We start from the raw sequence: 27178 nt of genomic DNA on the forward strand, positions 1-27178 counted from the left end.
CACTCCTTAGGCGAATTTCCCTGTGACAATTCAGCAAATATCTACATGAGGACCTGTGAGGTGCAATCATGCATGCATTGGCGGGTCACCTTCAGGAGCTTGTTGCTGGTTAAGAAGTCGGTGGATGGCTTCAGAATGGCTGTCATGGCTTTGGCCAGCTCCTCGTGAACCGTCTTCACATTGGTGGAGGAATAAGGCTCAGGCTTAAAGACAAACTGAGGAGAGGAGCAGGATGTTTCAAGCTGGCCAGACAGTGCAAGGGTATATTGCTTTTCGGTGGCAGTAGCTTACCTTCACGTAAGATCTCAGGTAGTGTTCCAGCCCCTCCTCGTGGCACTGTGCAACAATATGGACCATTACCCTGGATAGAATCAGGAAATTAAACATCTCTTACACACATTTCCTGCAAGGCTACAAAGAGCAGTCACACACAAACATCATGGCGGTGAGGATCATCCCAATAGTCATCTTCTTCAATGGACTGAAATATGTGTGCATACACACACACACGGGCGCGTGTGCGCACGCATTTGGAGTTTGTAGGCCATATTTATAATAATGCAGTCAATCAGATGTAAACTTGCGAATTAGTGTTTAATATATTATTGTAATATATTTAGGTAAATCAAACTTGTGTACGGTCCTGTTTGAGTGTGTGTGTGCGTGTCTTGCCTTGTCACATTGACGGCCACATCCTCATGCGCAGCTCTAGTCAGGACACAGAAGAGCTGGTTAAGGATGGTGGGCAGGAAGTTGACCATGACATGGCCTTCCATTGCATGGAGACTCTGCAGAGAGAAAAAATTCATGTTATCATGAGTAACGGCGTTATTGATTGGGGCACCGGAGCGGGCCTGTTCCAATGGCCTTGGGGCGTCTCGAGTAAAAACACCTTCAAGAACTTGACAAGGTCCCCTTCTGCAGCCTGCTCAGTGGTCTCCATACTCTGGCAGTGGTGGAAGAAATTGTGCAAGTGCTGATCCTAAAAGAAAACATGATATTTGAAAAGGTTTATTTGTATTGTACAGCAAAATATAGCTGACTTCTAGTCATTGTTACCTGAGTGTACACTGTGGAGACCAGGTGTGTCGAGACTTTAAAAAGCGGTTTCCCTCCGTCCACCCACTTGACCTCGGAGCCGGAGTGCTAGAAGGTCACATGACAACTTCCAGGTAATTGTCAGTCACAGAAGTTGTTTTTATTTGCAGTTAGATTTGAAGTCGCTTTAGCATTTGTCTCCAAAATGTTAATGTGATAATCCATTCATTCACTCGTCCATTCTTTCAGATTACAAGATTGCAGGAGTTTTTTCCAACGGGCACTGGGCGAGAGGCAGCGGCCGCCAGTCTATCACAGGGTCACATAAAGAGACATACGACCATTCACTCGCTCATTCACGCTTCGCACTGTGGAAAGGAACCTTGAGAACCTGGAGGAACCCCACACAGACACGAGGAGAACATGGACACCGTGGGGATCCACCAGGGACCTCTTGTTGGGAGGTGGAAGCGCTAACCTCTGCTCCACCACCAAGGTGTTTATCCAATGACAGCTATTAGCATTGTTAGCCACTGCACTTAATACAAGAAGGTAAAACAAGAAAAGATCTTCATATAAGTAGCTGCTAGCAGCGTTTACTGCAGTGCCTTGCAGGGCAGACATGGATTCCAATGGAGTCCAATGACCACAATTTATCACAACCCTTCATATTTATCATCTGTTACCTTGAGGACGGCGTCCTGGCTGCTCAGGTACCCTGAGGGCAGATTGGCCGCCACCGGCAGCTGCTGCTCGTTCATGATGACTCTGCCGTCTCGTAGCAGGGGCAGCCACGCTGAACCCACTGGAGGGGAGGGGGTTACACAGTGAGGTCAGTTATTCATTTCAGTCTGCCCCCAACCTTAGTCTCGCACAGTAACAATAGTGACATTTTCGAGACGTGTCAGACTTATATGAGAAGATGGTGGAGCGGCTGAGGGTAGTTAGTGAAGATCAGCATGAATAATGAAGGACGTGTGTAATGGACTCGGATCGTGCGGCTGAGATCGTAGATCATGCAGCGCCAGAGGGAACCAATGCCACTGGTGAAAATCTTCATAAAAATTAAATTGGTCTGTTTTAATGTTGCTCATTTCAGCCTCAGATGAGCTCGGAGACTGAGCGCGCCAAGGTGTCTGATGTTCACATGAACACAAGCAAAGACCGTCCTTGTGTTTGGCTGCGAAGAACGGTGCTGTCAGTGGCTTGTCAGCAGCCGCGAGATGATGGTGGTTTACATCAACCTCGCTCGTCAAGTTCCTCTGTGCCAGCACGAGAACGGGCCGCCACCATCGACAACACCGTGGTAAAGCCAACCCCAACTGCGAGAAACCTGGGTGTGGTCCTTGACAACCAACTGGCATTGTCAGCTAACGTCACAGCAGTTGCACATTCCTGCAGATTCCTTCTCTACAACATCAGGAAGATCCGCAGATTCCTCACGGAGGATACAGGGCAGATACTCATCCCGGCTCTAGTCATCTTTCGTTTGGACTACTGCAACTCCCTCCTTGCCGGTGCCCCAGCAGTGACCATCAGGCCTCTGGAGCTTATTCAGAAAGCGGCAGCCCGCCCAGTGTTCAACCGTCCCACACAACTCCTCCTCTTATGTCCCTACACTGACTTCCGATAGCCGCCCGTATCAAGTTCTAGTCCCTGGTGCTCGCCTACCGGGCGGTGAATGGGACGTCCCCGTCTTATCTCCAGGATATGGTCAAGCCACATGTCCCTACCCGTCCCCTACGTCCTGCCACCTCTAGGCAACTGTCCACTCCAACAGTCAGACCCCCCGGTCTCGGCTCTTCTCGATCTTGGCTCCTCATTGGTGGAGCGAGCTCCCGAAAAAGGTCAGAAAAGCGGGGTCGCTGCCCATCTTTTGCCGTGAGCTGAAAACATACCTTTTCACCAAGAACTACCCTACTAATTGCACTTAGCCTACAACGCCCCCCCCCCCTCCGGAAAAAAAAAAAAAAGGTTGAAACAAATGTATGTATGTATATGGTTTTGAGATGGCTATTTGGTAGAGTGGTCACTTTTGACTCCCGACTACGAGTATGTCGGATCTTCGTTTACTGAATTGCACTTCTTGTACGTCGTTTTGGATAAAAGCGTCTGCCAAATGACTGTAATATAATGTAAATGTAATAACATTACCATTCCATCAATGTTGTGGTCTGAACCTCTGGTGATCAGATCCTGGTGATTTAACAACAACTGTAACTCTACGGAGGAAGCATTGACGTTTCTCCTTACCTGGAGTCTCCACCAGGTCTTTCTTCTTGCTGTTGCTGTCACAGCTCACGTGGTAGAAGGTGAAGAGAAGGTGGTGCTTTTCATGCAGCTGAGTAGGCAGCTCTATCTTTATCTGGAGGAGACAACCCAGGGTCAGTTCCCTGATCACAGAGGAGGCTTTGTTCATGAAAATTAAAGTTTTCCTGCTGTGCACGTCCTCTGCAGAAGCTAATTTTAAACCCAAACAACAGGAGGTCCTGGCTGTTCATGTGGAGTCCGTCTCTAATATATACAGTAATACCTTGACTTCGGAGTTTGATTGGTTCTGTGACCTGAGCTCGTAACCCAGTTTGTTTGTATATCAAAATACATTCCCCGTTAAGTTGAATTGAAACGTTATTGATCCGTTGCAGATCCTGGTTTTGTTACAAGATTTTAATAAATAATGTATACAGAATAAGATAGGTGCGGGGAGTCAATTTGGTATTCTATAATCCTTAATGTAATTCCTAAATGTAACTTCATTTAGTAACAGATTGAATGTCGCTCTTCTGAACGACTTCCGATGCCTCATCCATTGACATTCCCTCCATCTGCTGCCCCATTCCCTGTACATGTCTCCTGCCTTCTAACGGATGATGATCTCCGTTAACGGTATCTCATCAACAACAACTTCTCCATTGCTTCATGGACAAGTCCACAGCACAAACATCTCGCTCATGTTTTTCCATGATTTTTTCAAGGCTACCCAGTGGCGGGCAGCATGTCCCACTGTCTTTAAACGCCAATTCACGGACAGCAGCGGTCGCGTCAGTATCAAACACGCATCCTGCTCGATTCTAACTCAAAAATCCATTGAGTGACGGCTCCTATTGCAAAAAACTTCTAAGTTAATGCACTCGTAAGTCGAGGTTCGGCTGTCCATGCGAATAACAGCGCGGAGCTGTCACCTCGTTGTAGAACTCTGGGTTCTGCTGGTGATGCAGGACAGCAGCGTACGCCTGCTTTGTGAAGAGGGAGCCTGCCGGACGACCGTAGATGCACTGTGGTGGGAAAAAGGAGCAGGAGATACATCTCAACCACAGAAGGTACAGAGTCTTAAGTCATAATTGAAGACCAAGCTCAGTCAGCTACAGTCAACACCACAATGTCGGAGGTTAAAACCAACTTGTCCAGAAGAGGACTTCTACACCTCTATCAGTTAGAAGACCTGAAGCAAACACTGTAAAGGCACCTTGAGCGGCTGAGCGTCATCTTCATCTGAGTCCTTGAATTCGATGCAGACGGCGATATTCCTCGCCTAGGCGGAGGGAAAAATAAAGGTCACAGAAAAACACACGACTCCCTGGACATCGCTGACAGAGGAGCGAGAACCCGATGATTGCGATGTCCCCTCTTTTTTTTTTGCTTGGAGCCATATGTTCCTCCAAAAGCTTCTGGTTATGTACATTTTAACCACGCTCATTCAAGTGAAAGCAAAAGGGAAAGTACTGCCAGGTGTCTTCTCATAAAGGAAAGTTGCGGGGGCAGGTTGGCTCCCCTCGCCGAGCTGACCCAGTGAAAATAACAAGCCTCTATTAACGGACTAATCAGAAGCTGCTGATCTGCATAAAGATAATTCTCCCCAGCCCCGGTGCTTGGCCGGAGGAGCCGGCAGCGGCCGCCAGGTGCCTAAGCGGGCCAGGACAATCCCACAGATAGAGCCATATAACCGCAGGTTCGGATCATACCTTTGCAAAGGACTTCTGCCCATCGTACTTGAGGTGCTTTGGGTAGACGTACAGGTGGTTCTTGTAAATGGTGAAGGGCTGTGAGCACTTGGCGATGCACGGTACAAACTCCTCCACCTCCAGGAGGGCGCTCCCTGGCCCGTTGGCCTCGAAGTTTTTGACCGGTATATACGAGGAGGTGACACAGTCTGCAGATGGAAAAAGCAAGGGTTATTTTGCACAATTCAAGCTTCAGGGCTGAATACAAGTAGACGGTTGAGAGCAACAATTTACTGGGAACATCCGGGGCTACGCTGTCAATCGTCACGTCCAGGTTCCCCAACAGCACGGGGAGTTTGGCCATTTTCTCCGGCCTGTTGGGGGAAAGGAGCAATTGAATCCCAGATGAGCTGTGGTTAGGCTGGAGGGGACCGAAACAGAAAAGCGATGCGACTCACTTCCTGAAATCGGTGAGCAGTTTGAACATGTCTTCGTCGGACAGCTTGCTGCTGTCCTGTCTGTACAGAGCCGAAAAGCGGGAGCTTTTGTCCAGGGTTCCCGACGCGTCTTTGAACACCGGCCTGCAGACACGGCGAAGACATATGGATGAATCGCACGTCAGTTCTTCGCAGCGGAGCCGAAAAAGGCATGACTAAAATGTCTCTTTGGAAGGATCCACGCCACTCAAGTGGAGTACCTCCAAATGTGAGGAAGCAACTAGGAAAATAAAGACCCATTGATTTAAAAGTTTTCCATTAACTGTATGCAAGCCATGCTTGGAGTGTGTGTGTGTGTGTGTGTGTGTGTGTGTGTGTGTTTGTGTTTGTGTGTGTGTGTGCGTACAAAGCAGCCAAGAAAATCATTATCTGCTTAAAGTGAACTCCTCTGTTTCACTCTGAGACTTAAATCATATTTGTGTGTTTTCTAAACGAACGCTCATTATCTTTTCCTTTCCATCTCAAACCCACGCAGCGGGGCTGGAGACGCTCCGAGGCACCGACGGGAGGTTTTTGGAAAACATTTGTTTCTCATAGTGTGAGATGAGAGGAGCAATACGAATGTGTCTGGTCAGCAAGCAGCGGCTCAGTGGTTACCTTCATGTGGACTGGAGGTTTGGAGAAGGTGAATTAAGTAAGTGGGCAGAAACACAGTATAACTTTAGGGGCGGCGTGGCAATCGTAGTGCAATCGTCCTTGGAACCGAAAAAGTCCTGGTTCTATTCCCGGCTCTTCTTAGCGTGTTGAAGTGTTGCTGAGTAAAACGCTGAACCCCTAACTGCAGCAAACTGCTCCTGGTTCATCCATAATGGGTTAAATGCCAAGAAAGCATTTTCCCATGAGGACTTAAATAATGGATTATTATAAATATATTTGAATTGTTCATCCTCTCTGTGCGTAAAGAGACTCCAATCAGAGGTCAGCGTGTCAGAATGGTCACAGTGACAGCAGACACAAGCTGAATCTAGGAAAACTTGTACCTAGCAATTGAACTTGTTATTTTTCATTCATTGTCTAAACAGCTTGTTTTGCATACAGGGTCTCAGTGTGAGCTGGAACCTACCCCCGCTGTCATTGAGTGAAAGGCGGGGTTCGCTAGGGACCGATCACACAGCCACATACAGGCATATTCACCCTCTCACACACATATCATATACATATGACATTCACTCCCATCCATACAACCATTCACACATCTAGACAATTTAGGGTCTCCAATGAGCCTTCTGCATGTGTTTGCATTGTGGAAAGAACCGGGAGGAACCCCATGCAGACATGGGGAGAACATGGAGACTCCAAACTGGAAGGTCCTCTGTGGACATCCAACCAGGGACTTTCTTGCTGTGAGTTGGAGGAACTAACTAACTACACCTCTGTGCCATAAATACTAGTAAAGACAGATCTTCTGTCATTTACAATGATGAAGGGGGAGTCATTGGAACTGCAGGGATTTTATGTCAAATTTTATTGTATCGTATTGTTTACGTTTTAACCTGCAGGCTAGATGTTCATGGATTGAATCAAAAGGAGACAACAAGGCTGAAGGAAAGAACTGGCGGTAAAATAAATGTTTATGTGTACCTTGCAGACCAGGCAAAGGGCATCCTATACTGTCCCAGTCTGCTGCACGCTGTCTTCGCATTCTTCAGCACCTTCTGAGCCATCTAGCCCCAAGAAAGAGATAAGTGGAAAGAATTATCTTCACCCGTCACATGAAGAAGTATACAGAGGCAGCCACTTCCTCTCACCTTTGCAGAGTCAGAGCTCTTCATGTAGGGTTCAGTGCAATGGGTGATCCCCCCCTGCAGCACCTTTTCAACCCGGGCCACCAGGAAAATCTCTGGATGGGGGCAGGTGACGGAAAACACCCCCTGCTTGGGGTACAAAAGAGCCCCTTCTTGGGGTCCACAGGCCGGCCTGTGGCCCCCCAGGGATCCGTCACTCTTGCTTCCATTGATCTGCAGGTCCTGGCCTGAGCCAGAGCCTGGCGTCATCTGCCGCACCAGTGGGTGATTGAGGTCCACGTGGAAGTCGGCTGAGATCTTTCTACTGTTCTGCACGTCAAACAGGGACAGAACCACGTAGAAGGGCTCCACCTTCCAGGACAGGAGGAAAAACAATTTGGGGTTAATATTATTGACAGTAGCTAAAAGATTGGAAACAAAGCAGGATGGGGGAAATAAACATCTGAAGGAATGCTCCTCAGACCTGTCACAATGTGCTACTGATTGAATTCATATCCTCGCTCTTTCAACAGTTCTGTCATTTATTCCATTACACACATCTGTGTGTGTGTGTGTGTGTGTGTGTGTGTGTGTGTGTGTGTGTGTATTGTGTAGCGGAGCTGATAGTTGAGTTTTAGAAGGAATCCGTCTTTTGCAGACAGAGACCTTGGAGATTGAAGGCAGGGGAACCGTGCTCAGTCCGGCGTGGATGCATTGTCGGGGAGGGTGGGGGTGAGGGGGCACTGGTTGCCATGGCAGCAGCAATTCCTCGTATCCAACAACGGCAGTTTTGACAGGAGCCAGCCAAGTGGGCCATCTGAACTGTCTCTGATCTTCTTAAATGATTTAGACCTTGCCCTCATTTAGCAAGGGCCCTCTCTGTTTACTCTCCCGGCAGCAATTTGCATGGACATCCAATTCTTTTTACATTTCGATGTGTTTTAGTGACGCATACATTTGTGGTGGGCCCCTCTTCGTTCTCGCCGATGCAGCCCTGCAGGTTGAAGGACAGGTCGTGACAGCTGACCAGCACCCGCTTCCCGAACTTCTCTTCAAACTGCCGCACGTCCGGCTCGATGCTGGTGAAATCCAGTTTCTGTGGAAACAGGTGTGGTCTTGGTGAGCCAGACAACATATTGGTCATGGTTAGATTAAATGTCTCAACTGCGGGTAGGATAAATCGACCACCTTGGTGGCGGTCTTATCACCTGTGTGTCGGGATCCAAGGTAAACAATTTCAGACGAGTCTCACTCCTCATCTTGGACTCGATGTCCCTTGCAGTCTAGCAGCAATCACATATTGAAACATCAGTCGAGAATAACTAGTCTCTTGCGGAAACAGCAGCGGGATGAACAACAAGAAGGACTAGGACCAAAAGCAAACACATTTTAGCTTTAGCATAATATTATAGCGTATGAGCTAATGTCACAGTACTCTAGTTTGGATGCACAAAAGACAGGGTGCCACAGTTACAGTAATAAATACCTTTTTACCATTATTGTTTCTCATATGATTCTTAAAGCTACTATTAAATCATGGTAGCTAGAACCATGTGAGTGTCAGCGCTAAGGGTATTAGCTTTGGGCCGCCCACATTGAGCTAGGACTATTGCAAGGTTCCCAGCAGGTAAAAGGTGGTGTTCCCTCACCCCTATGCTAAAATGCTTGCTCAGGGGGGAATGTTGGAATTTCTGTGGATCGTCTTAAAAAGTGTGACCCAGACCTGCTCTTCATGTGAAGGATCCCCAGACAACTGAGTTGAGATTGGACGCCGTATGAACATCATAAAATAAAACATAACAAAAAACAGAAAACAGTTGTTGCTATTACTGAAGCCGTGTTGGTGTCCTGTCCATGTGCTGCACGCCATTGTCAGCAAAATATCCTTCCTGGGGACAGTTTATTCACAAGAGGCACAAATCCTTCCTTGCGTGCCTGCTAAAGTCATTATTCATTAACAATACAATAACTAGCAACCCCATAAACAATGTCTTCCTGTGTGTGGACACACAGTGTGTGCATGTATGAAAGAAGTTGGATTGCTCAACTCCAGATTACAAATATAGAGGTGGCCTTAAAATCCAGATTTGATAATTTTGCTAATTTGCACTGGGACTGCACTCTGAACAGCGATGCATGCTGTTTACAGAAGAACTTTTTTTAAAAGTAATACATTGCTTTTAAAGTGTTCTTACTGACCAAGACCTTGACATAGAAACACTACGATGTTCCATTTTGTCCAGGCCCAGGGCTTTAAGTGTCTGCCACCTTCTACTGCTGCTCTCCTGCCCAACACCAGCGTTGGCCTGTGTTTAGCTGTTGCACTTGTAGCAAAGCTCCAGTCGGCGAACGCACTATCGAGAAGAGCAGGCAGACCTCGGTGGCAAGTGTCGATTGAACACGCGGCTGCAGATGTAAAAAGCAGGCTACCTGGAAGCTGTCTTGAAAACTTCCAGAGGAGAGGTCTGATTTTCCATGCTCCTCATCTGGTGGAGAGATTAACATGTTAGCTGATGGAGTCATACACGACATAATGAGGTGTCGACCACTGCTGTACTGGAGGGGTTGCGTAATATTGATGATAAACATCCCAGACGATCTTTTGGGAATAAACAAATTGGAAACACCCGAAGGTGCTACAAAGCGAGAGTAGAGACGCAGGGAGAATGGATGCATGCAAAAATAGAAGGGCTGCTTAGACAAGCGAGCAAAGAAGTGGAGAAGGATAAAAGAGACATGGACGGAAAAACAAAACGCCAAAGAAAACAGGGAGGTTTCAGAGCGACCTGCAGGAGGCATTAGCTGTTCAAGAGCAACAACAGCAAGATGTCCATCGCCTTCATTTTCCAATATTAACCTTGCATGACCCGGGACTCCTCCCAAAATATCTGAAACCGCAACAAAGAGTCCAGACAGTGTAGCTCCTTTTAAGTTTTAACGTTTTTACAACAACACCGCAGCTGCTCAGCACATTTGCTCCACGATTCAAGAGGATTAGAAACACTCAAAGACATTTTTCTGGAAAGAGCAGTGGTTGACTGACATCGAAGGGAAGGGAACGGGGAGCTAGCATGTCACGCTGTGCGGCCAAAAAACAATTACATCCGACATGACTTCAGGTCTGCAAAGGGCTGAGTCATTGGCAGCTTGAGCGCTCGCTGCTGTCGACATTACACCAGACCAAGGTAGGGATCAAATCTGCTGTCTTTTAATGCTGCAAAAGTTTGCAGCGACCTGCTGGGCCACAGAAGCAGCGTCCAGTCCTGAAGCCTCTGCTGTCCCCCTGCACCCTGATGCACCCAACCAGAGGGGGGGTCATCTCAATGTGACTCACATGGTCTTTTACAGGTTTGGTAAAGTCTGCCAAACATTCCCTGATGGTATATGCTGTTTTCTTCTTCTTCTTCTTCTTCTTCTTTTCCCTCCAGCTACTCCCTTCAGAGGCCACAGGCAATCACCTTCCTCCATCTCACCCTCTCCTCTGCATTCTGCTGACTTCCTGTCCATTACTTTCCGCTCTGGTCTCCCTCTAGGCCTCCTGTCGGGCAGGTCTACCCTCAAGTATGTACTTAGCGTGTTAGCTAGTGCACTAGCCTCCTGCAGCAATGCGCAAGGGCAAGGAGCTAACAAAGACAGTGCACTGCCATTTTTGAATCTACCTGAGTTCATGTTTTCGTTGATTTAGAAGTCGACAATTAAATGACTAAGGCTTATAGTCAAAATTTCTGTTTAAATTAAATAGTTAATATTTACATGGAAGCGCTGGGCAAAAGCTATCCTATCCATCTTTAAAACATCATACACAATGAGCTCTACTCAGAGCCAAACCAAATACACACCCATACCATGACTCAGTTGTGCAATTGTGCCGCTTTAGCCGCACAACTTGAAGTTGTTTTGTGTCAGCATTTCAGACATTTAGGAGAAATGTGTGTACAATTATAGAGCTGGATATTTCAAATAGCGGGAGTTATAATTTCAGTATGGTGGAACGCTGTTGCAGAGGTTAGTGCTTCCGCCTCAAAGATCCGAAGGGGAGCTTGAAAGGTTGTATGTCTCTATGACATGTGAATGAGTGGGTGAATGGTCAAATGTCTCTTAATGACAGGTAAATGACTGAGTGAATGGTTGTATGTTTCAAAAAGACGTGTAAATGAGAAGGTGAATGACTGTATGTTTCTATATGGGGCCCTGTGATGGATTCAGGGTGAACCCCGCCTCTCATCCAATGATGGCTTGGAGTGGCCCCTGAGTGCTGGATAAGCATAGCATATAATGAATAATAAACATATATACAGGTCTGTCTCAGAAAATTAGAATATTGTGATAAGTTCTTTATCTTCTGTAATGCAATTACAAAAACAAAAATGTCATACATTCTGGATTCATTTCAAATCAACTGAAATATTGCAAGCCTTTTATTATTTTGATATTGCTGATTATGGTTTACATCTTAAGAAAACTCAAAAATCCTATCTCAAAATATTAGAATATCATGAAAAAGTAATTTTTGTTTTTTTAATTGCATTACAAAAGATAAAGAACTTTATCACAATATACAAATTTTCTGAGACAGTCCTGTATGTATCAGTGACGTGCAGTAAGTGGAGGCAGGGGAGGCCGGGCCTCACCTGTCATCATGGAAAGAAAAAAATGCAAAATGAAAAAATAAATTAAATGGTTATATTTATTCAGTGATTTGTACTATAAAGTTATTTTCCACGTAGCTTCACCGTTTTTAATTTTTTTTTTTCAAAATCGCTAAAAAAAATTCGCAGTTACCGTTCAAATATCAGGAAGAGACGTGATGACGTCAGTGCCTCACCAGCCATGAACCTCACCGCACGTCACTGATATGTGTGTATCCGCAGACTCATTGCTGTTTATCCCATACTGCGTCACGTCACCTGCAGTTTGGTGAACTTTCATGAGATAAGTTGGGTCGGAAAATGTGAATAAACTTTATACGTATTTCTCTGATATCTGATTCAGAGATTTGGCATGGAGAAACAACCACGGTTCCGCCTTGCGAGATCGATGCAAATCAAATCACCCTAATAACATTGCAAGTCTGAACCGAAAAAATCCACAACCACCTGAAATCCCTCTGCTCTCTCTGCAGAAATTGAATTTTCCTCTGGCTGTTATTTGAATTTTTATCAACAAACACACAAACTGACATGTTGGGATACAACAACGCATGTTGCTTAACTTTCATGCAAGTGAGCCAAACAGTGTAGCCTTCTCTCTCACAGCTCACATATTGTTTTAGCACTTAGCTGCACTTCAACTGTATCCAGTTACATCATGTTTTACGACGGCGTGGGCGTAGCCGTGGAAGGAGCTGCCAGACTAACTGTGGATGAGGATCAGAGGTAAACGGAGGGACAAATGAGGCCGGCAGTAAACGTGTTGATGATAACAGATGAACGCTCAGGTCCCCACCCATCCTGGCTCATAAAATACCCAGCAGTGAAAAATATAACGCAGGCGAGATTTAGAAGGAGCTGCAGGGAAACACACCGTCGTGGAGATCCCCGTTCCTCTTCTCCTGTATGGCCTGCTCAAAGCTGCTGTGGAGGATCTTGTTGAGGGTGTTGATCCACTCGTCCATCTCCGATTCGCTGTCGGCGGCCAGCAGGAACGTGCTTTTGTCCTGCATTTTTAGCTCGAAGGCGAACCGCCGCACTTTGCTGTTCTGTAAGACGAAGAGCCATATTCATCTTCACGCGGCTCTCTTTTTTCAAAGAAGTTCTAAAATACATTTCAAACATCAGCTATGTGTTGAATTAGATAAAATCTAATAGGCGCATTTAGACGATACTGTTTCAGAAAAGCCCGATCTCTGTTTTCTTGCAAATTTACATCATGCTTTAGCATTAAATTCCGTTTTCTCATCTTCTGTAGCAATAAGCCCTCCTGCTTGGTTCAGTTTCATGCTGGGGCTCCCCACAAATCCTTCTGCCTGTTCATCATTCGCAGCCTGATTTATGAAGCTCCTTTATTCCAGAAACCTCAGAGAAAGTAGATGTCCCCGGGCTCTAAACTGTGATTTCCAATTCACGTACAACTTCGGCTTGGGTACATCAATGAATAAAGGAGGCTCGTCGGCTAGGGACGTTTTGCGACAATGCCCTTTTATTGAGTTTTTTTATCTATTTAACTTAAAGTGTCTCGCCCTGAAATATCTGCTGGATTATGAGCGTCCTCCAACCTGCCAATGTATAATATGGTGATTTATTTTACTGGTGTTTTTGGCTCTGATACTCTTACCTGGACAACACCCATGCACGAGTCAAGGAAGATGGTTCCCTTTGGCTCCTTGGAGGTGTTTTCATCTTTGTAGAAGTTAAGGTTGTAGGATCCGTCTCCCAACTGAGCCAGATGGAAATATCTCCTCTTGAAGGACTGGAGATATGAAGAAGAGTATGTAAATCATCATAAGAAGATTTTGGGTATGCAAAGTTATGATGAAAATAGATATAGGAATAGCATTAAGCTGTATTAAATAAAATAAAATAAAATAAAATAAAATAAAATAAAATAAAATAAAATAAAATAAAATAAGGTCAAATATAATAAAATAAAATCAGGCTTTCATTTTCAATGATCCCACAAATGTCTGTATTGTTTGTAACATTGTGTTTTCACAAAAAGAAAAATTAAAATTAGCTGCTAAAATACTTTCAACGGTCTAGGTTTTTTTTGTACGCCCACTGCTCGAAAAATGAAGACTTTCCCACCAAAGTCAAACATCTACAGTCTCTCCAAATAGCCTGTGAATGGTGTGCAGAGGGATGTATTGCTTAAGCAGTTAAAGCTGTTCCTGTACCCACCCGCATAGTAACACTGATTGCACTGTTCATGTTGCCTTTGTACAGCCAGCCGTGTTTGGACACTCCTCCCTTCTGAGACCCCAGGGAGGCTGTGTCCTGCAGGAGGAGGTGCAGAAAAAATATGTCGAGAAATGCATTTTTTTTCACGAATCACAACACAAGCGACCAGAAGAATCGCATTCCTGCATGTCTCAATACAACTTCCATCGAGGAACACAATACATACGCTCTCCCACACAGATCCTGACTTCTGACTTTGCGATCCCAGATCTTCGGAGTGTTTTGCAGGCGAGTGTCCAGGGGAAGCACGCTGTTCATTAAGATCAACCCTGCACTTCTCTATGCCCCGGGGGGTTCCAGCCCCGATGGCGTGTCCATTAAAGGTCACTGGCCTTGAGTTAGATCAATGTCTAAAGCGAGGCAATTACTGGTGAGGGATGCGCTCTTAAGATGCAACAAATGTTGTAAAGATGTAGGCTATAAAGGCGAATGGAAAGCTCTGAGAACACTTCGAGATCAGCCAAAGGCTAGCTTGTAAACCCTTGTTAAATAAATTAATATATTATTTGGTAATAAATTAAAACTGCAGCGTTTGTGCTCCATTACAAGCCCTTGTAATGAGATTTCCACAACAAGAAGGCGTGCTCATTTGCTCCCTCTGGGCTTTGCCCTTTAGTTGGGGGAAAAAAAAAGCAAAGCGCTTTGCAACTTTTGATCTCACCTCGTCTTTTTCCACGTCTTCGTCCACCTCAAACAGGTGTGCAGCCAGTTTCTCAGGTCTTGATATCTTGCTGGAAAAAAAAAGACGGGTGCAAAGTGTGAGGAGTAAAAGGAACCAGAGGGGAACATTTTGAATGAAATCCTTTGCTATTCCTTTATAGGAAAAGCAGAAAAAGACTGGTGGATTTTTAAAGTTGTTATTGAAAAACCTAAGTCTCTGCATGAAATTCACATGGGTGATATAATACAATATCTACACCGCTAATACTGCCCTCAATTTCGCAGAGGTGCTGGAGGCCAGCCCAGCTGTGATTGGGTGAGAGAAGGGGTTCATTCTGGACTGGTCGAATCACAAGACAATATATAGAGAAACACAACCGTTCACCCTGTCACTGATCAATCTTATAAAGACATGTATGCGACACGGGAAGAACATGGAGACTCCACAGAGAAAGGCCCCCTGTGGGCATCCAACGGCGGACATTCTGGCTGTGAGGAGGGAGCTGCAACCACCGTGCCACCCGTGTTACGATACATGTGAAATAGAATTCACATGCACATTATGGCCAAATGTATTAGCTCACCTGCCTTAACTGGCATATGAACTTAAGTGACATCCCATTCCTAATTCATAGGGTTCAATATGATGTCAGTCCACCCTTTTGCAGGTATTACAGCTTCATCTCTTCTGGGAAGGCAGTTCACAAGGTTCAGGAGTGTGTTTATGGGAATATTTGACCATTCTTTCAGAAGCGCATTTGTGAGGTCACACACTGATGTTGGGTGAGAAGGCCCGGCTCTTAGTCTCCACTCTAATTCATCCCAAAGGTGTTCTTTCGGATTGATGTCAGGACTCTGAGCAGGCCAGTCAAGTTCATCCACACCAGACTCTGTCATCCATGTCTTTATGGACCTTACTTTGTGCACTTGTACACAGTCATGTTGGAAAATGAATGGGCCAGCTCCAAACACTTCCCACAAAGTTGGGAGCATGGAATTGTCCAAAATGTCTTGGCATGCTGAAGCATTCAGAGTTCCTTTCACTGGAACTGAGTGGCCAAAACCAGCTCCTGAAAAATAACTCCACACCATAATCCCCTCATCCAACCTTCACACTTGGCACAATGCAGTCAGACAAGTACCGTTCTCCCAGCAACTGCCAAACCAAGACTCGCCAATCAGATTACCAGATGGAGAAGCGCGAATCGTCACTCCGGGGAACACGTCTCCACCACTCTGGAGTCCAGTGGCGACACCACTTTGCATTGCAATTGGTGATGTGTAGCTTGGATGCAGCTGCTCGACCATGTAAACCCACTCTATGAAGCTCTCTGTGCGCTGATCTTGAGATAATCTGAAGGCCACATGAGGTTTGGAGGTCTTTAGCGATTGACTCTGCAGAAAGTTGGCCACCTCTTCGCACTGTGCTCCTCAGTATCCGCTAACCCTGCTTCGTCAGTTTACGTGGCCTACCACTTCGTGGCTGAGCTGCTGTTGTTCCAAAACACTTCCACGTTCTTAAAATACATCTGACAGTTGACTATGGAATATTTAGTAGCGAGGAAATTTTATGACTGGATTTGCTGCACAAGTAGCATCCCATCGCAGTTCACGCTGGAATTCACTGAGTACCTGAGAGCGACCCATTCTTTCACAAACGTTTGTAAAAACAGTCTGCATGCCTAGGTGCTTGTTTTTATACATCTGTGGCCATGGAAGTGGCTGGAACAACTGATTCCGATTATTTGGATGGGTGAGTGAATACCTTTGGCTATATAGTGTATTACGCCATCCTAAAAACAAACCCAGCACTTATTTACGTCCCAGGTTAGTCTGGTCCACGCGCCTCAGGCTTCACAAGCTAAGTATCACAGCAGCTCCTCAAAACGCAGCTGGAGCCCTGGACAGACAGTTAGCCTCCCTGACCTTTAGAAAACCAACTGGCTCAGGGGGACTTCTAGAATAACAACATCAGGGTCAAGGCAAGCGCTTGTCTTGTTCCGATCTAACAATGTCTTAAACACGACATGGAACATCTGCAGAGTACACTTAGAGGAAAGGGCCTCCAGCATAAGTGAAAGCAGGGCACATGGTTTCACATTTGGAACGGGGCCTCCTGCTGTCAACATACGGGAAAATCTCAACGTTGATTTATGTGAATGTCCTTTTTAATCACAGACATACAAATGTACAGCTGATAAAGTCGGCACATGCTTGACACGCCTTGTGATTGACAGGTAATATCTATACACATGACCTCGGGCAGGTGTCCTTAAATCCATATGTACAACATCTTGCCACATCAACTGGACCTCAGCATAATAACCAGGATATAGACACCGCCCGATTATCATGCTAGCATCACCTCTGTTAGCATCACCTCTCTCAGTTCCTCATTCCATGTGATGCGAGGCCTCCCAGCGTTTCTCGTGCCCGACCTCCTAATTCTGACCCTCTCGATCAGAGTGGCGATAACTAACTCCTTCCCTGTTTGGGCTACATCTGTTCTCCACTCCTGTTTGTACCGTCAAACCATAAACGATACAGTCAGAAAGATCCCATGGTAGTCGTCATGGTGCAACTGCTTACATATCTTCATGTATTTATATTTCATAGTCAACCCTGCATTACGCCATTTCTTATACTTTGTAATGAAGTACTGTTAAGAAAACATGGGGGTCAACTCGTCTTTCCAGAGCAGGACCAAAAAAAGAGCACAAAAATTATTGGATTATTTCTACTTTAAGGACACCGCACTTCCTTAATGCAGCATTGAGTTCACCAGTTTTGTGGTCCACGTGTGATCCATTTGATTTGATGGTGACACATATACCCAAAAGTAAAGTGTGCATTAAAGTTTTACAATCCGTCTTTCTGCAGTTGGTGGAATCTTCCCCCTTCTGGCCATTAAAGGTTTGAAGGTTCAGGTTTAAAGCTAATCCCCATCATCACACTGCCGTCCTCAACCAAGGACAGATGGATGGAAAGCATTGTGGTATTTCCCTTGAGTGTTAATGATACCAACAATAGACCAAGAATAGCCCTCTTATCCTTGGAAAACAACATCGGAAGACTCCCATTGTTTCTGCGACGCAGCTTCGAGGCTCCACCACACAGACGTCTGTGTTTCTAGGGCTCTGACTAAAACATCCACGAGGTTGTAAACAAGGGCTGGTGTCACCGCGCACAATAACATTTACAGTAAATCTTGAAGGGGCTGAGTGTTAACGCAGCGCACACAGTAGACCAAGAGCTGCCGGGTGGAGACAATAAAAACGAGATTACAATCGGAGAGTGACAGGCCAGCGGGGCCGGGTGGCGGTGGTTTGCATTTTAATCCCCAGTTTGTCATGCTTGTCCAAAGTGGGTTATTGGTTACGCGCCGACTGTTCCGTACCTGGAGCTGAAAGGGGACGACTTTATGGAGTGTGTGAAGATTTTGTGTTACGCTGTTGTCAAGCAAAACCAAAGGAAGCCAAGACAAGCTGACATTTCCCCTGGGTAGGCCGACGTCACTGTAACGCTAGCCCATCTCCTGAGGGAGTTGTTTAAGCAATTTGTGAAGCCTCAGACCATTCAAATCCTCATTATGGTCTGAGTCCAATCTCTATTGATTTAATTCAGGTTTGATAACTAACCCCAAAAGCCACATTTGGATTAATACGTCTTTTTCTTTTTTTATTCTAATTCTATTCTATTCTAATTTACTTGTTCCGCTTGGCTCTGGCACTGGCAGTGGCGCCGGCTAAAATTAGAGCGGACATTTATTCATGGGAAAGTTGTAAAGTGCAATTTCCAAAAAAATGTTCACACCTTCTGCACAGACTTATGGACCTGTTGGGAAAATGGTCAAGAAGTCACACCACAACTCAGACACACACACACACACACACACACACGCACGCACGCACGCGCGCACACACACACACACATACACACACACATACACACACACCAAAACACACATACAGACACACTCACTTTGGGAGCTGGCGGAAGTCTCCGGAATATTCCTCATACTTGTAATTGACCACATGCCAGTCTGACTTGTAGGTTTTGATACACTGCAGAGACAGAAAATGGAGAGCGGTTGTAGACATTGGTTATTCCCAAGGAATCAAATCAGGAAATGTAGCTGGAGAGCGGAAGACAGACTCTGGTTTGTGCATAAACTCCATTTCTGTGCAGTATATTAACATTTCATTCATATTTAGACACTCAATGAATAATCAAATCATCTGGAATCAAGTGAATTCCAGGCCCTTCAACTTCAATGTCTCGGAAAAGTGTCCCGCTGTAAAAAGTTATTATCCCCCACCCAAAGCCCCACCAGACGTTTTTATGGTCCTGGCACATAAAAAAATATACATATGCAACTGAAACAAAAATATTGCTTTTTTATGTATAATTCAAAAGAAATTGCTCATTGATGCTATTTCTCATTAGTCAGAAGGGCCAGAGTAACATCTGTTACAGCTGTAGCATTGGAAATCTTTAAATATTAGACATTTTACTGCCAACAAATGTTGCAGAGCTAACTTTAATATAAAAATAAAATAAGAATCAGAAGAATAAAACTATCCCTTAACTTGGGCAGCTCTGAAGGTTTCAATCCTTTCCATCTGTTTAAATGTACCATCAACTTGCCCCCCAAGCTAAGGTGGTCTGGAGCGGTCGTGCTGGAACCAAAGCCATTTGGAGCAACTGGGGCGGTTCAGTGTTTTGTCCAAGGGTACTCGGTATGCAGGAGCTGGGAATTGAGCCGTCAACCTTCTGGGAAGGGACGCCTGCCCCAACTCCCGCCTCCTTATCCTCGTTTTAAGCATTAGCAAAACCATCCTCCATCCCTTTCACTGCCTCTGAATACTAAATAAACATTCCTAAGCATTAACAAACCGATTATAAGAATTGTTCTGACCATAACTGGTCTGCCCTTCATAAATGTTTCAAGGCATGAGGTTGAGACTTTCCAAAAGAAGCCTGGCTATTACAGCATTTCTAGGTTACTTCACATCTACGCTGACAGGAGTGTGATAGACCACGACGTCTTCTGACGTCAAAAGTGTAAAAGCTCATCTCCAGGCTGGAATTCCATAGGCGTACGACTGCACTGCCTCTCCAGATGTGCTAGTGATGTCATCCCTTGCTTTCCGAGGGCTACTCGCTGTTAGCTATCTCTGGGACGCACCCGGAGCCGCTCGTACACTTCGGCGTAGTGAACCGCCCGTGACCCGTGGACTCCCATCTGCGGTCAATTCCTCCGCTCAGCCAGGAAACACGTGAGGGCGGGGAGTGCGAGCAGAAGTTCATTTAAAGGCTAACGTTGCGGACGTGAGCTGTGTTGCCCCCACCACATCTCTCTAAATCATATGAGGGGTAAACACGTCTTCCTTTCCCTTCGGCTCTACGGTTCATCTTTCCGGCCCGGCTTCACCCGTAAACAAATGGAGAGGAGGCCAGAACGCTGAAGGTTGGTAGGGGGTGAAAGCCACGTATGTGTCGGGGCGAACAGAAAACACCTGTGCTTGCATCAGAGGAGAGGAACGGTGGTCGGACGCCAGATGAGCACTGGGAGGATGTCAGGGCTCGGGCCAGGTGAAGCAGGTAGGTGTATATTATATTTTACCTCTTGGACAAACAAGGCTTGGGCTTCTTTCTCTGCCGTCTCCGGCACGGTGGAGAAGAGGGTCCTTCCCTGGCGCCGCAGAGTGGAGATCTAAGGAGGCAGACAGACAGCAGGCATGAAAAACACCCTCATATCTTCTGGTGTTTTTAATTACTCGCACAGGAGACCCCTTCCCAACGCCCCGGCTTCGGCTGCATTAAAATGTTGTTTTCACTCCTGGAGATTCTGCGAGCCCGGCGATAAGACCCGGGCAGCTCGCTTTGTACTTGGCTTCAAAGCACGTCAGACGGATGATCCTTCTGAGATCTGTGTTCTGCTCAAGGACACTTCGGAGCGGGGGCAGATGCTGCTTCATGAGCCCCCCCCCCCCGTCATTAAACCAGGCTGTCAAAACATATTGGACTAGCAGATTGTTCGAGAAGATATTTCTGGAGTGTAGTTTGATGTTTGAGGCTGTTCACTCCAAAAACAGTAGTGAAAAAAAAACTAAAGTGAAAAGTATTCAGGTAATACCCCCCCCCCCCCCATACACACATAAATCACAACACACTGTGGTTTCCAGAGCTTCATGACCTTCATCATCCTCCAAAGTGCTTTGTGTGCTAACAATAACGCAGAGTACATTTTGAATCCAACTGTTTTTAGTCATTCATTCTTTATCTATCATAATCTAAACCTTTCCGAAAAAGGTCAGAACAGTGGGGTCACTGCCCATCTTCCGCCATGAGCTGGAAACATACCTCTTCACCAAGCACTACCCTACTAATTGCACTTAGCCCCCAACACACCCCCCCCCAAAAAAAAAAAAACAATAAATGAATGTATGTATGTATATGGTTCTGAGATCGATATTTGGTAGAGTGGTCCCTTCTGACTTCCGACTACAGGTACTTTGGATCTTCCGGGACTGAATTGCACTTTTTGTTAGCGGCTTTGGATAAAAGCGTCTGCCAAATGACTGTAATGTAATGTAAATAAAATACAGCGTATCCTGCACTGAGGTGTGATTGAAAGTGAGGTGGGGTTAATCCTGCACTGGTCCATCAGAGGTCCATCAATATACACAACCATTCACCCTCTCATTCACACATCATAAAGAGACATACAACCACTCACTCGGTTGTTCGCACTTCATATCTTCATATAGATGTACCACCATTCACCCTCTCATTCACGTCATTGGAGACAAAAAGCCTTTCACCTTCTTATTAGAACATCATAAATACATGGTTGCATGCCTATTATTAGCACTGTTGTGCATTAGATGAAAATCTAAAAATATAGAGGAAAATGAAGCATGTTTAGTTTAGCTTGCCTTAACCCTAGAACACTAACTTTAAAATAAGAAACACCATCACTTACGTTGGGTATATTTTACCCGATACAATATCCTGGATAAAATACAGTTTTCATCAATTTATAGATGGGCCAATGGGAGGAGGGAAACAAACATATAATTAATAACATCAGTGAGCTGAAGCTACACAAGGACCCATAAAACTCAGACAATGGCAACACAATGAAAATCACATGACAAGAATTGTGTGGGTGAAACTTCCACACAAAACTTGGTATGAGTGAAGAACATGTAATGTGGGAATCTATGAGCCTTCAGAGTGCTGGTAGACCAAAGTTTATAATCTTAATATAGTCTTAATGTGTTCTATATAATATTCATGACCCTAATTTTGTCCTGAGTGAGAGTGAAGATGGCATTTAAACTGCTGGGCATCTACAAAATTCAGGCTAATAGCATCAAATGGTGGCGTGCGTTCATGGAGACCAACACACTGAAGATCCTCCATCTGACACCAAGTGAGTGTGTGTGTGTCTGTGTGGTTGTGTGAGAGAGAGAGAGAGACTCATTGGACTGATGCTCCAAGGCTGAGATCAAACCTAGCGGAGGATCACCCACAGAGGAATAAAGAGGGACACACACCTCCCTGAATGACTGAAATCCTTGCTTCAGTGCTTTGAACAAAGTCTAATCTGGAGAGATGAAAGGAGACGGTCCGATCTCCTCGGCAGCCCCGAGAAATAAAGGGCCGATGTTTCATCCAGTCCGCGTCTTTCTCCGCCAGCCTTATTAGACGGGCAGGGTGAGCAGCAGGATCCAAAGCAGGAGAGCCAAAGGCGCCCTGGGGCGTCAGGAGTGTTGGACTGGCAAATCTATCCTGCGTTGAGCGCTCGCTTTTCCCCTCCCTGCAGCTGGGCTGGAAACAGCAGCCCGCTGACCCACTTCTGTCCTGATTCTCCGTTATCTCCTCTTCCCGCACTGACAGTTATCGGGAGTCCGCCCTCATTTGTCACAGTTCGCTCCTGAGACGCCGGCTGACGGGCCCGTACGTCAAAACTAATCTATATAAGGGGCCAAAAAGTTTTCCTGCTCATAAATCAGCAGAAGTAGAGGAAACATCTGCGTCGAGGAGGACGTGGGTCGTTCAGGGTGAACGCAGTGCAGGGGGCCTCCGACATGGCCCGGGGCTTTCGCTGCACCGGAAAAACAAAAAGGCCACAAGGAAGGTTTATCGTTTCTCATCTGATGCTTTGCCAGTCAGCGCCTCGCCTCCGAGGGGAGGCAGGTGCTTCTGCAGAGCCGCAGTAGGAACCAGGCTGCGGCACCACCACGCAAACCTCAAAGGGAAAAATACAGACCCGTGGAAACAGTTTTGAGGTTTGGTAATGTTATAAAAAAGGAAAACAATTAAACCGAAGTCAGTGCGACGGAGAGGGATGTGATTGATGAGTAAATGTTAAATTGATTAAATTAAATGACTAAACTCTTCTGAGAATCCCTTCAATTCAAATTCTAAGGAAATATAAAGTCAACATTTTTCAACTCCTGCCTCGACGGGTGATAATGTTTTACCATTCATTCATTCATTCATTCATTCATTCATTCTATACTCTGCTCATCCTGTAGCCTAACCCTGCTGTGACATGCTCATTTGGGGTCGCCAATGAACCTCCTGATTGTTTCTGGACTGTGGGAGGAACTCGGAGGAACCCCCGGTGGGAATACAACCAGGGACCAGGGATTTATTTTAAAGATAACCTTATATTTTAAAGCTTTTGGACATTGTCTGCCTCTTCTGACATTTCGATGAACAAAGTGGTCTTAATAGTGTAAGCATTATTATCATTATTAATAATACATAATACAACTACTTGTACTACTACTACTACTTCTATTACTAGTAATAATAATAACAATAATAATAATAATGTGTTATTATTATTTATTTAAAAGTTTGCAGATTCACAGAGCCTTGGCCTTCAGTATGTATTCACTAACAGTAACTGGTAAATATAGGGAAATCCAGCTCTCAATTTGCCTTACAAACACACACACCCACACACACGCACACACATGCACACACAAGCCAAGCTTTGGTTTGCCTGCCCAGACACACACACATGTGCACACATGAACAGTGTGCGTTTGTGTGTCAGAGAGGCACATGGATGTGCATGACCCCTGAGTCGAGAAGCTCACTCCTCCCTTCGCCGCTCCATTCTCAGCCCGATGATGTAAAACATATGGCGTGTTAAGCAGATGCACAGACCTCATCGGACCAGACTCACGTGCACATGCACACAGACACACACACACACACTAGCAGACTGCTGGGCAGTTACTAATGGCCGCGCACTGCAGACGGCCTGGAAATGAAAACCACTCATCATCCTGTGATTGGGGGACGGCCTGGGAGCCCAGAGGACGGCGCCGCTCTCCCGACACCGGCTCCTTTCTAAGAATCACAATCCTAAAATCCCTCTGGTTCTCTGTTTTGTTGCCCGAATCTAAGGAATGCAACATTGCACACGTGATAGTCACACACTTGACTTAGAGAGATACATTCTCTCCACCTCTTATTTGACAGTTGTTTTCTTTTTTTTGTTTGTTTAACACCTCAAAATAAGCTGGTTACAGTTGCTTTTCTTTTTATTTGAAGTTTCAGCCCAGCGAGCATCTCACCTCCACCAGCCCCTGTAGTTTGGTGCCATGGCGACGAGGAAGTGGGGGGGTCTTCTCCTACAGCTGTTCCAGCTACTCATTCCTTTAGTTGTTCATAAAAATTCACCTCAGAGTGGTTTAGATGCGAAGTATCAATATGGCGCTGGTTTGTGCACCGTGTTTGTTTTTTGGTATCCGCCGTGAAGATAAACCATGAAACTTTGCTGTGGTTTCTTAGGAGTATTTCTCTGGATATTTCCTTCCCTGGCACCTGGAACTGGCTTGACCACATGTTTATTTTGTTTCAGGCATTCATCGCTTTCCTGACTCAGCTGTGCTTCTGTTGTTTGTAAAGTCTTTCATATTCCCACTATCTGCCGCATCCTTTCATGATTCCCCTGTTTCATAAGCTTGTTGTTTGTCACAGACGCTCCTCTGGTGAATGGCGGCGGCGCACTGCAACCACACGTCCCTGCTGTCATGACATCCTCATTGTTCATGTGTCCGCGGCTCGACACAAATATTCTGCAATGTTTTTGGAAACTTCCCAAATGAATACTTTTGACAGCAAAAATATGTTTGATTTTTCAATCCTGGTGAGCCGATGCCACGCCTGGAGAAAAGAAACAAACAAAAAAAAAACATCAGCCCCAAACCTGCAGGACAGGAAGTCCATCATCAGAGCAGATGGGACCTGGTGAACTATTATTTCTAAATGCCTGGTAACCACTGAAACCTTTCTATAGTAGCATGCAGAGCCCAAAATAAGTCAATTTATCCTCCTAGTCACCCTTTTGGGGACTAACAGATATAACAAGGAGCCAGCTATTTTAGCATAACATAAGAATAACAAGCGACTCATTGCTGATTCAGTGTGTGTGTGTGTGTGTGTGTTTGTGTGAGTATTTATGAGCACGACACTGCCTCTAGGGCACCTGCACTGCGTTCACTCTCCAACCCACCTGCATGCCCTCAGATCATCAACCTGCCTCCCTGAGTGCTCTGTCATCCCAAGCAGCAACCAACGTGTGTATGCAACGTCTCTGCATACAGTGCGTGTGTGTGTGTTTGTGTGTGTGTGTGTGTTGTATGTGGTTGAGGTGTGACTCCCATGGAAGCGAGTGAAGGAGAGGCGATGCTTTGACTCACACTGCTCTCTGCAGCAGGAACGGCAGTTTAAAAATGCATGAGAGCAACTTTAAAATTTGTGAGCATGTGTGGTGCATGTGTGTGTGTGTGTGTGTGTGTGTGTGTGTGTGTGTGTGTGTGTGTGTGTGTGTGTGTGTGTGTGTGTGTGTTTGTGCTTGCGTCTGTGCATGCTCCGACTTTTCAAACACATCAATACACTGTGTTTGAAACATTCATGATTGCAAATAATATATTGTGTCTGAATTCATCTAGAATGTTTTGGGTTCGGCAAGTTAATAAATAAAGTGATATTATGAAAAAAAACGGTTCACAGCCACTTCTTTCTTGAAGAATGTCCTTTCATTGGACCCAGGATACACAGAGGGAGTCTACCATAACCGCACGTTTATTTATGCTCATTATAACCTCCGCATGTTTCCAGTTTTGCCCTCCTCCTGCTGTCCGCTCATCTGCATGGCCTTCTGCCCCGGCCGCTCAATCTGCTCCTTCCCCCTAGCTTTTGTCCGACTTCCACAGTTACGTCTCCGTTGTGCGGTTGCAGGTTCAGAATCCACAGCCCCCTGCGCTCAGAGTTGGAGATCGGACGCTGACGGCCTTCAACAAGTCTCCACCCTGCATTAGGACCTGCAGAGCTCCCCTCCAGCTGAGGTGACTGATGTGGCTACATGGCATTCTTAGCATGTGAAGCTGCAGACAGTGGAAACATCTCAGCATTTTTACATGGTACTCGGCCGAGGGAACCGGGTTAAACATGCGACCGCTGATTCAGGCTGATACGATGATTCCATTTGTAAAGTCGAGGCTGTATCTGCATGCTGAATGAATGAGCGAGTGAATCCTTATATGTCTTCAAAAGGCATGTGAATGAAAGAGTGAATAGTTGTAAATCTATATGAGCCCTGAGTGAGAGAGAAGAATTATGTCTCCATATGACATGTGTGAATGAGATGGTGAATTGTTATATGTCACTATATGGGGCCTGTGTTTGGTTTGGGGTAAAACCGGCGGGTGCAGGATAGGCGGTATAGATAATAAATGAATGAATCCCTTGGAGGTCAAGCATTGAGAAAAGGATTTCGACAATATTTTTTGTCAGATGTGGAAAATAGAAGCCGTGAAGGGTCATTAGTGCTCTGCTTCCTGTGGCTCCCTCTACGAGTTCATTCCCCCAGGGTTTCCAGGCCGGTAGGAATCTGATCTGGTCTAATGAGATGGCCATGAACTGCACTGCAGACACCTGATGCCGGTCTGGGAGATGGGGAGGCTACTGGAGCAGACTTATTGACAGAACTCTGATATGAAATCTGCCAATAGACCAGGGTCTACTAGCTGGCACTGGACTAAACGCATGTATGCACCTTACTTTACCAAAACGCAGTTTTGTATCCTGTTCTGCTCTCTCTCCACTTTTATTTATCATTTAAATTTGAGGATGGCCTCTGCAATATTATCAAATTGTCTAATGTCTTATTCAGCAGAGAGGCTTTGAGGGATTGCAGAAATATCCACACAAAATCTGCAAAATTTTCTTCTAACTTTTGTAGTTTCCTGCCACATATTCTGATGATGCTCCCAACAGTGGCGATTACCTCCACACACCCTTGACTATGTGTGTGAAGGGAATAGAGGTGTTTAGTGTGTGTGCTAATACACACACATACAACCATTTATCCTCTCATTAACAAGTAA

The 27178-nt window shown here is 45.6% G+C and overlaps 1 protein-coding gene across 7 annotated transcripts in view; it reads right to left on the reverse strand.

Annotated features, from left to right (window-relative positions):
• The window catches only part of LOC147233253 (dedicator of cytokinesis protein 9-like), a 75287-nt gene that overhangs the window by 23867 nt on the left and 24242 nt on the right, over nt 1-27178 (reverse strand). For all 7 annotated transcript variants that reach the window (XM_086147879.1, XM_086147876.1, XM_086147877.1 and 4 more), the window contains exons 3-25: nt 20383-20472; nt 18738-18820; nt 14758-14827; nt 14037-14132; nt 13474-13608; nt 12724-12898; nt 9631-9686; nt 8409-8483; nt 8156-8296; nt 7225-7572; nt 7058-7140; nt 5438-5560; nt 5274-5353; nt 5001-5188; nt 4505-4570; nt 4221-4313; nt 3292-3403; nt 1725-1843; nt 1060-1146; nt 893-982; nt 673-788; nt 292-361; nt 90-215 (exon numbers count right to left, since the gene is read on the reverse strand). In XM_086147879.1, the coding sequence (XP_086004005.1) occupies nt 90-215; nt 292-361; nt 673-788; nt 893-982; nt 1060-1146; nt 1725-1843; nt 3292-3403; nt 4221-4313; nt 4505-4570; nt 5001-5188; nt 5274-5353; nt 5438-5560; nt 7058-7140; nt 7225-7572; nt 8156-8296; nt 8409-8483; nt 9631-9686; nt 12724-12898; nt 13474-13608; nt 14037-14132; nt 14758-14827; nt 18738-18820; nt 20383-20472 (2622 nt within the window). The remainder of the gene's footprint in view (nt 1-89; nt 216-291; nt 362-672; nt 789-892; nt 983-1059; nt 1147-1724; nt 1844-3291; nt 3404-4220; nt 4314-4504; nt 4571-5000; nt 5189-5273; nt 5354-5437; nt 5561-7057; nt 7141-7224; nt 7573-8155; nt 8297-8408; nt 8484-9630; nt 9687-12723; nt 12899-13473; nt 13609-14036; nt 14133-14757; nt 14828-18737; nt 18821-20382; nt 20473-27178) is intronic.

The sequence above is a fragment of the Fistularia commersonii genome, chromosome 6 (genome assembly GCF_037954325.1).
Source record: "Fistularia commersonii isolate RoL2024-O1a breed Wild chromosome 6, RoL_Fcom_v1.0, whole genome shotgun sequence".
In the NCBI taxonomy this organism is placed as follows: domain Eukaryota; kingdom Metazoa; phylum Chordata; class Actinopteri; order Syngnathiformes; family Fistulariidae; genus Fistularia; species Fistularia commersonii.